Source organism: Chrysoperla carnea, chromosome 1, assembly GCF_905475395.1.
Source record: "Chrysoperla carnea chromosome 1, inChrCarn1.1, whole genome shotgun sequence".
Taxonomy (NCBI): Eukaryota; Metazoa; Arthropoda; class Insecta; order Neuroptera; family Chrysopidae; genus Chrysoperla; species Chrysoperla carnea.
Genome location: NC_058337.1, coordinates 92,681,367 through 92,695,713, shown reverse-complemented (window position 1 = coordinate 92,695,713; position 14,347 = coordinate 92,681,367). Strand labels below are relative to the sequence as shown.

At 27.3% G+C, this 14,347-nt stretch overlaps 3 protein-coding genes and 1 non-coding gene across 4 annotated transcripts in view; 1 reads left to right on the top strand and 3 right to left on the bottom strand.

Annotated features, from left to right (window-relative positions):
- Positions 1–6,695: 6,695 nt before the first annotated feature.
- Positions 6,696–9,412, bottom strand: LOC123292182 (putative ammonium transporter 1). The gene is made up of 2 exons (XM_044872747.1): positions 9,064–9,412; positions 6,696–8,299 (listed from the first exon to the last, which is right to left on the bottom strand). The coding sequence occupies exons 1-2, from the start codon at positions 9,410–9,412 to the stop codon at positions 6,696–6,698; spliced, it is 1,953 nt and encodes a 650-aa protein (XP_044728682.1).
- Positions 9,413–10,713: 1,301 nt separating this feature from the next.
- The window catches only part of LOC123305257 (nuclear migration protein nudC), a 141,578-nt gene continuing 137,944 nt past the window's right edge, over positions 10,714–14,347 (top strand). Inside the window, exons 1-3 of the mRNA XM_044886921.1 lie at positions 10,714–10,920; positions 11,000–11,077; positions 11,136–11,528. Of these exons, the coding sequence (XP_044742856.1) occupies positions 10,846–10,920; positions 11,000–11,077; positions 11,136–11,528 (546 nt within the window). The 5' untranslated portion in view covers positions 10,714–10,845. The remainder of the gene's footprint in view (positions 10,921–10,999; positions 11,078–11,135; positions 11,529–14,347) is intronic.
- Positions 13,309–14,347, bottom strand: part of LOC123305258 (ras guanine nucleotide exchange factor Q) — a 58,790-nt gene continuing 57,751 nt past the window's right edge. Inside the window, exon 4 of the mRNA XM_044886922.1 lies at positions 13,309–13,612. Coding sequence (XP_044742857.1) covers positions 13,584–13,612 — 29 coding nt within the window. The 3' untranslated portion in view covers positions 13,309–13,583. The remainder of the gene's footprint in view (positions 13,613–14,347) is intronic.
- Positions 13,675–13,746, bottom strand: Trnac-gca. Its single transcript has one exon. It is a non-coding gene; the product is annotated as a tRNA-Cys (tRNA).

Sequence of the window (14,347 nt, the reverse complement as noted above, 5' to 3'; positions counted from 1 at the left end):
TTAAAAAATGCACAATTTTTTCTGTGATTTATATTTACTATATGATAACTAATTAAAACTACAAATGCACGAATTACGTATTTCTCTTAACCATTAGAGGATATTAATTTAAAAAAAGAATAACTACATAAATACTTTTATTATATATACATGAATATATTTATGACGATATCAAAAGTAACTTTAAGGTTTTCATTTAGTGTAAAATTTAATTTATACAATATTTACTAACGATATCGAAGATTCATTTAGTTATTTAGTAAACGAAGATACGTTTTTAAGTTTTGCATCAATCTTAGCAAAAAATTTCTTTGAGAACATTTAATTTAGGTTATGTGTACTAGTGATGGGGCAAATTTTGTACATTCGCGAATGCGTATTTATCTCAAATATTCGCGATATATATAAAATTCTTCATTAGCATAAAAGAGTTATTGCAATTGTCCAACAGTCAAATTTGACAGAAGGTCCAAACATTAGTAAATAAAAAATAAATAAAAAATTTTTTTTCATAACATATCCGAATATAATTTCATTTTTTGGCCAAAAACATGAATGTAAAAAATATGCTAATACTCGCCTCGTCACTATTGTATAAATATTACAGGGTGGACCATTTTAATCGATCAGGTAAAAAATTCTTACAAATAAATAGCGGGCTCAAATATTTATCTACCTTGACTCTGAATATCTTTTACTTTATAACAAAATTTATTTATTTTTGCATTGAATTTCTATCGTAATTATTTGTTTATCGAAAAATGTTTCAAACAAGAAAATTTGCTGTTTTTAAAGGAACAGCATCCTAATTTAAACTCTTCTTCTATCTCTGATCAGTAACAATTTTGGAGTGACTGTTAGATGATCTTGAATTGCAAGATCAAACTCAAGGTGTTTTAAAATACGATAATTCGTTAGGCACAAAACCATTTTTATCAATATTCGTAGAAATACTTAATAACCCTATATCGTTTCATTATATTATTTATTTAAGTTTTCACATAATCTATTTATCATTTATGTAATATTACTGCCTATATCTATAAATAAATAATATCATTATTTAAAAATACAAGGAATATTATTATTACATTTGTGATACATATATATATTGAAAATTCAAATTAATAATGTAATGATACGATATAAAAGTTATAAATAATATTTCTATTAGCACCGCTAAATTGTGTTCTACTCAACGAATAATAAATTTTAGCTGATCACAACTGAGTAAAATTCTATAATTTTAAAGTTACTTTTAAAAAATCTTTCATATTTATATATCAACTTTGTTCAGATTTTTACTATAAAAAAAAAAAGAAATTATATATATTATACAAATAAAAATAAATTTCATTATATTAAATAACACTTTTTACATCATATAAATTGCCTATGACTAATTAATTATCTTATAAAAATATTATGAATCTCTAATTTTTAAAGTTAATTCAAATGGCCTTTTTAATTAATTAACTGCTTGTTATTTGAAAATAATATATATTTATTAAACAAATTTATTGAATTTTATGCCAATTGCATAAATTTTATTTTATTTTTTTACATATTTAAATCAATTCAAGTTCTTACAGGATTGTGATTACAATTAAAATTACACCGAAAAAGCAAAAAAAGTAAATCTAAAAGATCAACAATCAAACAGAGTGGGCTTTTATTTTGAGAAAATGTAAAGAGTTCCTTCGGTAAAAGTATCTTTTCGATTTTTTTCTTATTTCTCATTGTTTGTCGCTTTTGATAATTAAAGCTCCTTAAAATCTAAATTACAATAACAAAATAAAACGTGAAATGCTCGAGTGGTTAATGCAAAAGTTGTTATAACTACAGAAGCATGAGATGGCCTAGTTATTTAGCTTACAGAAATTGTAAAAAAAGTGCAACATTATTTTTGATAATAACTATTTAATTTGGAAATACTTAAATTATTAATTTGATACCTACTCGAATAAAAAATAATGAATTAAAGAAAATTATATTATTATATAATATTTTAACTCAAATTAGACTCGCTTTTTCAAAATATAAAGACATTAAGCGTCAATATTATTGGAACCGAATTAGTTTAAAATAAAAATTGAAAAGAAGACAAAAATGAATCGAATTTTTCCAGAGTGGTAAGGGCAATTTAACTATAAACTAGTTAATTTGTAAAATGATGAAATGATTCTAAGCACAATTATTCACTTTAAAAAACGTGAATAAAATATACAAAATAGAAATATTTTCGGCACAAACTCTCCTGTCTTCCACATATCAAATTAAATAAGAGAAAAGAAGCTTCAAAATATCACGATATTAAAATATAACATAATGTTGTAGTGTTCGGAAAGAAAAAATTTTTAGCTGTGTTAGATTGGGAACGCAATTTGGCATAAATGAGCAAAAATAATTGTATTAAAAAAATAGCCCTACAATATAATTCTATAGATTAAAAAATTTTACCTTAATCCTTAAAAGAATAAATTTAAATATCAAATCAGTAACAAAAGAAACATTTTTGAAAATAAAGCTTCGCGTTTCTACATTCTATTGTTGGAAAAGAATAGAAATGATATCGTTAAAAGGGCTTGAAGATCATGGTAAATCTCAAGAGAAATCAGGAATTAAAAAATGATTCTTATTGAATTATTTAAAAAATATTAGAAATTTTTTTAATACCTATTAAAATCCAATTATGACTTTTAAACAGATTTCAAGCGAAAGAAAATATCTTGTATTTTTTGATTTATACTTTATTGAAAACCATTCGAAGTTTTAAGTCATAAGGAACAAAACGATTCAATATTCAATTTAATTGGAACTTAATTTTCTTGATAAAAAATTTCTGCTTTGAGTTCAACCGATAAACTATTACACAATGTTGTTTTTAAAATAGATCGCCATTTTTAAATGACCTGACACTATTTATTACCTGACATTTGTGATGTATCAATGCACAAGCAATTCTGGTTATTATTAAAATTTACAAATTATGCCGGTTTATACTGAACGGACAAACAAAAACAAAACTCAAACTCCAATAATAACTTTACTTTTCGCAAACTTTTTGAATACTGGCGGGTTTTGGGAAAGTTCAAAAACCCAAATTTAATTATTATTATTATTATTGTTATTATAAAACTGTCACGAAACACGCAAGTATTCAAAAAGTTTTCGAAAAGTTATTCTTTGAGTTTGAGTTTTGTTTTTATTTGTCTGTTTAGTGGAAAACCGGCATTAGAATATTAAACTTTTTTCGGGGAAACCACAACTGCTATTTGATTTTTTTCTGGTTATTACTACAATGGATATTAATAAGCCCATTGCAATTTATAAAACATACAGTTCAAATGTATGAATGAACTTTCAAATAAAAAATAGCCCACTCTTTTAATGATCTGTCTTTCCATAGACCACTGCTGTTTTTTTTAAAGATTTAAGCTTGCTTATGACTTCCATATTGACTACTTGACGTCAATAGTGATTTTTCCAATAGCTCCTAGCCAAAATTGGAATTTCTTTTTTAATATAAAAGAAATTTAGGTTTGTATAATAATTCTCTGGCACTCGGTACCTATAAACAAATAAAAAATTAAATCCGTTGTTTTTTGTATCTTATTCTCTTGATCTAATTGCTAGATATCCGCATGAAAATATGACTTGGACCATAGAATTTCTAGTACATGGGCCGTTAGTGTTTCTATAAGCCCCAGCAAACGTTCGTGGTAAAGCATCTGGGGCGAAAATAAGTAGTTAGGTCAAATACGAGGATATGCGATTGTACTTGAGCGAGACAATTGTAAACTCTTAACTCTTTTTGTGGACACATTGCTCATGAAACGTCAACTACTTTTCGCGCTAGATGTTTTGCCTCAAATTCGTCCGACTATATCGGTCCTTATATTTGAAAGTTAATGCTTTAGGATTCATTCTAAAACCACTCATGTCTTATAATTATTATTATTATTATTTCATTTGTAAAATTCATTGAGCTTAATTATGATAAAATTTCTACCATTAATATTTCTAGTTCATAATTCATTAAGTCTAACCAGTAACAATGTTTTTTAAAGGTGCCAACAAAAAAAATTTAATCTAAATCTAAAGGACCGAATTACCTACTCCTATACTTTTTATGACAATTGATAAATACCTAAATTACAAGTTTTGTTAAAATAATTTTAGCACATAACATTTTATTAATTCATTTAAATAGCGTTTTCACAATGTAATATTTTATAATATCATTTTTATTTAAATTTATTAATTATTTAGTTTTTAAAATGTTAAAAAAGAATTTATTAAAAATAAAAAATTATAATATTTACAAAATTATTAAAATGCTAAACAAACTATAGATTTTTTTGTACATCACAAATTTAAAATTAAGACAAGTGAAAACAAACAATTGACTGAGTTAATTGTTGAAATACCATGTATAGGCAGTGTTGATAACTGTCACATTTCACATACATACATATCTGACATATTTAACTGATATTCTCATATAATGCGCAAGTGTTGATGCGCAATCGTTTGTTTTTTTGACGTCACGTAAATAACAAAAGATATTCACTTTGATATTCCTATATTAATACATACTATAAAATTTGCACCTAATTAACGCCCTCGTGGGTAAACAGTGATGTTTACAAAAAAATGTTTCAAACAAAAGTTTTTTATTTTTTTATAAGCAACATTTTTTACATTTAAACTTTTGTTCTATCTCTAACGGTTTACAAGATGGGTCCTACGGACCCAAGACCCAATTGACCTATGATGCTCATTTACGAACTTGACCTGACTTTTTACGTCCTGAGTACGCTGTAAAAATTTCAGATCGATATCTTTTTTCGTTTTTGAGTTATCGTGTCCACAGACGGACGGACGGACGGACGGATGGACGGACGGACGGACAACCGGAAATGGATTAATTAGGTGATTCTATGAACACCTATACCAAAATTTTGTTCGTAGCATCAATATTTTTAAGCGTTACAAACTTGGGACGAAACTTAATATACTATGTATATTTCATATATACATGGTATAATAACATTAGAATGATAAAACATGTGGTATATTCCATTTCAAAACGCTTTCGATGTTATTTCACTAAATATCATTGAAGAAAACACTAGAATTATTAAATCTGAGAAAATAAATCCAATATTTCTAACTTGTTCCGCTCCATTTAAATTCTCTTCATATACACTTACTCAAAAATTGAATATTTTATTTCTTTGTATTATTCAGCGCCGTTTCTAAATAGCTATTTAGAACTATGAAGGCAGCTAGATAGTTAATTTTAGAACTATAGATAGTGAAATTAATTGTCTATACGAAGTGATTTTTGATTTAATAATGAATCGATATTTGAATTCATATTGTTCCAGTTATCTATAAAAGTGATCAAAGCAAAGTCCTCAATATAGACGTATCCCTAATTGAACAAAAATGTATGTAGCGACGACTAATATCGATAATATTTTATCATCGTTGTCTTAAATTTAATTTGGTGATTTACCACAAAAATTTATAATAATTTTTAACAGTTAGTTTATTGAAAATTTAAAAAAACGGAATATATACAAAACCAAGATTTGATAGTATTTCGGGGAAATAGATAAAAATATATGAGAATAATTTATAACAGGCTAATTATTTGGGAAAATATGGAAAATATTAATGTTACTTGAAAATCAAAGTGAATTAGTCGAAGATATGAACCGTCATTTCTTAATATTAGTTTGTTCTTGCAATATTCTGATTTGATAGCAGTCATTTAAAAAAATTTTTTTTTGTAACTAATTCAACTACGGATTTGATATATCTAAATTTAACAATATTTGTTGAGATATAATAATTATATTTATCGAGTATTCAAATTCCTGCATACCAGTAGATAACCTTAACTTCAATCAGTTATCAATTATTTTCAAATATTTATTTAATTTTCCTGATGTGTTAATTAAGTATTTGAGACTGAAAATATACTTTTATGTCACTATAACGCTTAATTGGATTTGTTTTGAAACTTTCAATTTTCTAAATACATTTTTAAACATACTTATGCTGCAAAATCCAGAAATTTGGTTTCATATATTTTTTTAGCATCTAATTTTATATTGATTGTTGTCTTTATTAGTATATAAGACCGTGATATCGACCAATAAATACAAAATACACCACCGCATCGACTTTCCAATTTTTATTGGAGCTAATTTGGTCGTATATTGGGATAAAACGATGATCCATTCTTTTCTAATTTTGTAGTATGTTAACACATAATTTTTCCTTAATTTCTGTGAGTTTTGTGGCTGAAAAGGACATTGTAAAATAGCATGTGACAAATAAATATATAGGTATATTATTCGTCTCAAAATTTGCACTTATGAAATATTGTAAAGGAAGTTCAAATTAAAAACATAAAAAAAAATAATTCTCATGCAATTTTGTACTTATTTTTAATTTTAGCTACATTTGTAAACTAAAAATAAAAACAATTCTTTTATTAAAAATGTTCAAGTATGATATAAAACAAATGTTTATTTATTACCTATTAAAAAATATTCCTAGATTTTAAATTGTACAAATGCATTCTTTGAAATAAAAATAGACAATTTGTTGAAAATATCAAAATCCTTTTTATTTTCTATTATTAATATATTATTTATTTACAACGAATAATTAAATAATTATATTTCAGATTCTGAAATACTGTCATAATAATCATCTATATTTATTGGACTTTTAATTATTTTCACAGTTTCATCATTTAAATTTATTACTTCAACTGAGTAGTGATCGTCATTCGTTATAGGTTCCATTGTATGGCATTTCTCAATATTTCCTAAAGCAATGTTACATCGTTTTTCGGTTTTTTTTAGATCATACAATCGGACCTTTTGATGAATATTCCACGGCCTTTGTATAAATTTACGTTGTTTTAGCAATGATTTATCTAAAATTCCCGTTGTAGAACATCGTCGACGAATGATGGTTGGTAGCGGTTGAATGTCCAACAAAGGTTCACTGCTTGATTTAGCTGTAGTAAACCTTGTTCTCAGTGAAAGAAATTCAGGTTCAATACTTTTCTCAATAACATCAGGATTCTCGAAAAAATTCACAAATTTTTTTTTATGTGGTTCTTCGAATTCATTTTGAAATGGATTTTTTGTCATTGATTTTGCAAACATCGAAACATTATTCGGCATAAGTCTGTCATTCATTTCATGAGGATTCTCGAGACGTTGATTCTTAAAAATTTGTTTTGAATCATAACCAGGCAGTAAAGCAATGGATGTAGGTTTTGGTGGAAAAATTCGCTGATAAAACTTACGGCGAGAAGTGTGTTTTTGAATTCTTAAGGCTCGATTATATTGTATCTCTTCCATAGAATTGCGTAGGCAGGAACAATAGCGTAATATAAAAAATATTGCAGAATATGCACTTATAACAATTACTAGGGCTATTATTAAACATATTATTTGCCATAACAGATGAGCAATCGCAACAACAGCCTCTACAGTACCAAACCCCATATTATCAGTTGATGCATACAGTCCCGGCAAAATCATGCCAATAAAACCGGGTATCAAATGTATTGCTACGATATTACAGTAATCTTCAAATGCAGAGAAATATGCGAACTGGGCTCCCCAATAAAAGGTTATCCCTGCCAAGACACTAGTTCCTAACGTTGAAAGTGGTGTAAAAACATCCTGCCCAGCGCTAATCATAACCATTCCAGCGAGTCCAGCTTGAATAATTCGTAAAAGAAACCAGTAACTAATATACGTCTGATAATATAAACCAAAAATTATAACAATTGTCATACTTCCAACAGCCGCAAACAAGTTATTAACTAATATTAAACCTGTATAGTCTTGTGGAAGATGGGTTTGTTCGTAAGACCGTGACGGTACATTAAGAAATGTCATTCCAATCATTATGAAAAAATAGCCCGCAACAGCCAATCCAGGTGCATCAGGTCCCATTGAACATTCATATATTTCTTTTAAACGCATAACTCTTCTACCAAGAAATAGGATACCAATTAAACCAATTAAACTACCAATAACATGAATCAACAAACAGCCTCCATAATCTTTCACTGAAACTGTAACGTCCATAAGCGTTTGTTTATACATGACTCCTTGTTCTGAATAAATAAAATAAAAGAACAGAGGTGCAATTAACCAATTTAGAACGGTAGTGACAATAAAAAACGCTGTTTTTGTTAAGCGTCCAGCTAATAAAACTGTTACAATAGTGGATGAAAATACAGCTACACACCAACCTGAAATTTAAATTTAATTATTTAATTTATGTACTTAAAAACTGGGTTTTATCACAAACTTAGTCAGATTGAATCCTGGTAAGCATCTAATAGGTTCTTATTATAAACTTTCCATCCTCCGTAATTATAAAAAAATTAAGATTTTAATAAAAAAAAGGATTGGAACAAAGAGATTTTTAAATTATAGTCATAAATATGATCTATAGTTATTTTCCTATACCAATTTACTTTGTGAAGCAACTACCATCATTTGAAGAATTATTTGCGGTCTAAACTACTTTCAATAAATACTCTTGAGATCTCCGACGCAGGCTTCTTCCCTACGTCGGGAAGAATGGCATATTAATTCTTTAGACAATTCAAATTAAAAAAACTTGACAGATAGTCATGAGAGAAGAGCGTGGTCCCTTTTGACTTCCAAGATTTAATCTGATACACAGACGAATCTAAAACTGGAAGGCTCATAAATATACTTCGAGCGAAGAATACATCATTTACGTTAGCTTTTTTTAATTACGTAGGTATGCCATGAATAGATGTGCAACTAAAAACCTTGAAAAAAAAACTTGATGAAAATCCGCCAGACCGCTCCTCGACCAAATCTTCAGACCAGTATTATACAGAAAACTAGTAGGTATTATAAAGATTGTGTATTGCTCCCTAAACAACCGTTATTTTTTCATATTTTCTTAAAGGTAACTCAAACTTTACTGTTCAAAACGTTCTTTCTTTGCCTGTAGGTATTAATCACTGGTTTTATTTACCTAAAACGGCTTCATCATAGTCTGGTTCCTTTGCAAATATTGTTTTCTTCTTACCAAATGAAAGAAAGAATCCAATGCAAAGAAATCCAAATGTTGCACTTACGAAATCTACTAGATTAAAATATATTAAAGAGTATACATTCCAGGTTGGTATACATGCAGTTTGTATTAGGATATAACCAGCTTTTATTAGTAAAGTAGTAGCACAGCGTACCGCTGTGGAAGCTGCTCCATATTCTAGATTAAAAGAATTCGTGCCAGCTGATCTTTCGAGAGTCTCGTAGTAATTATCCGCATAAATACTCCGATCCTCAAATATTTGATTTCGAATTGTTTTTGTATCATTCATGATTCCTGATCTTAATACCGTTTAAGCAAATTATTCTACTTACAAATTAATACGAATTAATAATTACACAAATAGTTGTTATGGTAATTAATATTAATTTCACATACCATTAGTTGTAATAAGGTGAATTCGCAATACATACACTTTTATTTTTGACGGGAAAGCGATAATTAAGATGGATAAAATCTAAAAAACTATAATTCTAAATGTCAAATTAACGTTATATTACTTAATCCATGGTAACAGAAGAAATCATAGTCCCGGTGTCCATCAGCATACGAAGTCATTGATAAATACATTTATTATACAGGGTGCTCAGGAGTAAAGGACGAATCAAAAAAAATGGAAGAGATTACTGCATAACTTAATATGCATAATCTACAAACTTTTTAATAACACAAAAAAATATTTCGTAAAATTCGAGTAACTTATTGTCGTAAATAAGAAGCGTTTCAGATAACATACACAACAGTGTCTTATTTTAGCTTTGCTTTGTTTGTTGATATACCAAAAACCCCAAGTAAAATTTTGATCGTAATAAATCTAAATGGATGAACCGATTTTGATTTTTTGTTTGTTTGGCAAGTAATTTATGTTCTTATTAGTTATGTTTCAAAAAAATCGGTTGTTTCTAGAGAGCTAAAAGGAAAACCCTGCATTTTCAGGGGTTTCCCTGGTGAAAACAGTATTTGAAGAATAACAAATTCTGAAAAAGTCTTAGGAACTTTGAATTTCTCAATGTTTTCGGACTAGTCTAATTCAGAGTTATTCAGGGTTCTTAATACTTTTTTAATTAAAGTTTCTAAGACTTTTTCAGAGTTTCCTAAGACTTATTAAGACTTATTCATTTTTCAAATATTTTTTCCACCAATGTTTTTAAATTTTATAAGTTTACTTGTTCGAATCAGTTTTAATTTAAGCTAAATAACCAACTCATAAACGAATTAGCCCCTTTCAATTTTATATTGACATAACTATAAGCTTATTGTTATATTTCGAAGTTGATGAGAGGAGCATCCAGAGCATAGTCTTGACCAATTTTTCGGACCGGGGACTTGTCTAGAATAATATTTCTAAATTATTTCGTTCGTGCTGATAAGTTTTTCACACCGTTTATAGTTGTCATAGCAATACTGTTATAGACCAATCCATTATAACAATATAATACGTTTTGCATTGTATTAAAATTCCAGAATATTCCTAGAATTTTGTATTGTCTGTGTGTTCATCCTTAAAAAGAGATAGTGATACATCATTATCTTTTTTTGAACTACATACATACATAGTTCGTATCACGAGTGTAACAACGATTGCATAAAATTTAAACAATTCGTAACTTCAAAAGTGGTTGTTTAAAGTTGTCAGAATAGATCGGAAAACGTGAAACGCGTGATTTAATAATTATTCGAAAAGTATAAATTAATTTCGTGATAATGGCTCAACAAGAAGAACAATTTGATGCATTATTTCTATCAATTGCCCAACAACATCCCGGTGGTCCTCCAAAAGTACGTATTAATTTGTTTATAGCGTACCATAACCTAAAAATAATATATGTTGAAACATCTTTTATTCGTTTTATTTTAGTTGTTGGAAACATTTGCAAACTTCTTAGGTAGAAAAACTGATTTTTTTACTGGCGGCGAAGAGGGAGCTTGGGAAAAGGTATTTCAGTTTGAAAATTTTGTAATAGTTTGTATAACAACTTTCTTTGTTGTTTTAGCACGTTATGACTGTTTTTCGTAAAGAGGAAAAGAATTCACGTAAGTTACATGCTAAGGAATTAGAAGAAAAACGTAAGAAAGAAGCCGAAAGAAAGCTAGCTAAAGAAAGAAAAGAACGTGAAGCAGCTGAAGCCGCCGCGGCTGCTTCTAGTTCAATGCCTGCTAGAGAATCGGCTTCAATTACCGAATTAACGGATGCAGAAGCTGAAAAATTACAAAAAGAAATTGATAATAAGAAGCAGGAAAGTACTGAAAATGATCCAAAATCCATGAAAATGGAGACAGTAGACGATGAAGAAGATGAGAAGGAAAAAGGGAAATTAAAACCAAACAAAGGAAATGGTGCTGATATGCCAAATTACAAATGGACGCAAACTCTACAAGATGTTGAGGTTAGTGTTGATATTTTTTTATTTGCGTAAATTGAATTTTTTAATATATATCTTTAGTTTTGTTTAAAATGTATTTAATCATTTAATGGGTTTAGATTTCAATGATACTAAACAAAAGATATATTAGACAATAATTTGAAAGTAATTTTCAACAGTATCTAAAAAAACTACTGTTTCAAAAGGAAAACGACACCCACTTCTATAAATAATTATAGGATTCTGCATTACCATAGAATGCAAAAAATTACCTAGGTAAATTTAGCTAATTACAGGGGCACAATTCATAATATTCAGATTGCAAATTCCAAACATTATATTTGTATAAAATTTTCATATTTTTGCACGCAAATTTCTCAAATTGCTTAGACAATTTTAACATTCTTATGATTATGCAGAATCCTTTTACTTATTTGCTTCTAGCAAATCAGAGCGCCAAGAATTTATCGCATAATGGAGTAGGTTTGAAGCTTAACTTAAATATTTAAAATTCATGTTTATGTAAGAAGTATTAAGCTTATTTATTAGACTAATAGCTTATCGAGAAATTACTCATAGTTTCCACTATTTTGAGAGTTAAGTTTTCAAAAACTATTGGAGATATCCATGGTTGTGCGAGAAGGCAATTCTAAGTTAATTTCCTGGAATGATAGTTTTTCGAGAAAATACTATCTTTTTTGAGATGAAATTTTAAAGCTTTTTCTGAATTTTTTCAAGAGCCTATTATTATTTGCATCTTTTACATTAATTACATATTAATAATATCAAAATTATGATTATGAAATTTTTTGCTTACTTAAATATCATACTTTGACTTACCTGTTCTGATTAACCCATAAGTATTTAACTGATTTTCTTAACTATATTTTCATAATATTCAAAGAGTAATAATTAGAAAATAATATAAATATTTTCGGAAAACGAATGTTTTCATTATTAAAAAAGAGGATAGTTTCCAATTGTCCTAATTTTTTTAAACTATTTTGTTTTGCTAAAAGTAATTTTAAACAAAAAGCTTACTCATAATATTTCTTTTTTTTTTTTTAATTTCAAGGTGTTCATGTTTAAAAAATTGCAAATCCGATCGTATTTAGGCTGAAAACTATTCAAAACAGGAAATTGTCTCTATTTATGAGTAAACATCAATTTAGAAAAATAACGGCTCAATAACTTAAAAAAATTTAAATTTTTGCGATTAACATAAAGTTCAGCTAAAATTGTCTATTTTTGAAACTTATAAAACAAGGCTTCGCATTGCGATAAACTCCAATTTTTTTTAGGATTTTGTTAAAGGATATGTTAAGATTTTTTAAAAACTTTGACAAAATCAACAAATTTCATAACTCAGAACTGGTGAACTTAAAAGCGCTAGAAAAAAAACCACCTAAAATAACTTGTTTTTTGGGTTCCATTTATAATGGACCCTGCGTCACAAAGAGGATTGGCGTTTAATTGTTCCAAATTGAACAATTATTCAAAGAATTTCATAACGATAAAAATTCGAAAGCTATTTGAAAAATTGGAATAGGATAAATAAATTTAAATTAAATTTTTAATTTTTAATAATAAGAGTATTTTTACAATTATCACAGTAAAATATTTACATTAAAGATAAAATAAATTACAAATTAATTTAATTTACATAAATAATTAAAGTGTTAAAACTTTCATACAAATTTTAATTTCTGATTTTACAAAATTTTCAAAACAGATTTGAACCTCTGAAGATAAATAATTTTACATATTTATTTCGAAGTAGATTTCATTATTGAGTTTAGGGTAAAATTTTCTTATAATGAAAAAAAAAATTGAAACAGTTTTTTTAGAACGGGATATTTCGTCAAAATAAAAACGGTGGTAAATTATAATTTTTGGCAGTAACAATCAACTATGTTAGTAATTACATAAATAAATTATAAATAATTAAGAATACGATTTTTTTGTTTATACTGTTTTAAACACTCTAATAATTTAAAATGTTTTGAGCATTAACACTTAAGACTCGTTAAATTCGTAATAGACGGTTCCATTTTCAGTATGCGCTCCGGTTATTTAAACTCAAGAATTACGTAAATGCATTGCTCGCACTGAAACAAAAGAATAAATTTATTAGTATAAATAGTAATTAAAATTTACAAAATAATTAATTAGGGGACACCCGGGTTTGAACCGGGGACCTCTCGATCTGCAGTCGAATGCTCTACCACTGAGCTATATCCCCGTTATTTAATGAGTCAAAATATTGTATGAATTAGTACTCAGTGTTAAATGATAATCGTGAATAAAGAATGTTTCATTTAAAATGATCACTTAATTAATTAAACATAAATTTTACAATTGAAATATACACGTAATATATTTTAAAATTTTTTTTATTTAGCAGTAATCCAACTAGATTATTTAGATTTTTTTTTTTTAAATAAAAATCTTTTGTTACATGTTTCGTCTAATTCAAGACATTGTCAAACAATGTTGGATTACTGCTAAATAAAAAAAATTTAAAAAAATTTTTAAAACATATTACGTGTATATTTCAATTATTAAAATGCAATTCCACAAAGTAAAGCTCGACACAATCGAATAAATTTTACAATTTGTAAGATATTATGACTGTATGAGATATGTATTTTTTTTTTATTTGAAAGAGTATTTTATGGCAATTTATGTGATATATGATACCAACTAAGTGTAAACCGCAGCTTCGCTATAAGGTGCATTGATTCTGTTCCTTATCATGAATGTTATTGTTTTTGATTACTTTTAAGAGCACTTGATCAAACTTCACGTTTGATATAGTTCGATAGTTCGCAATGTTATTGGAT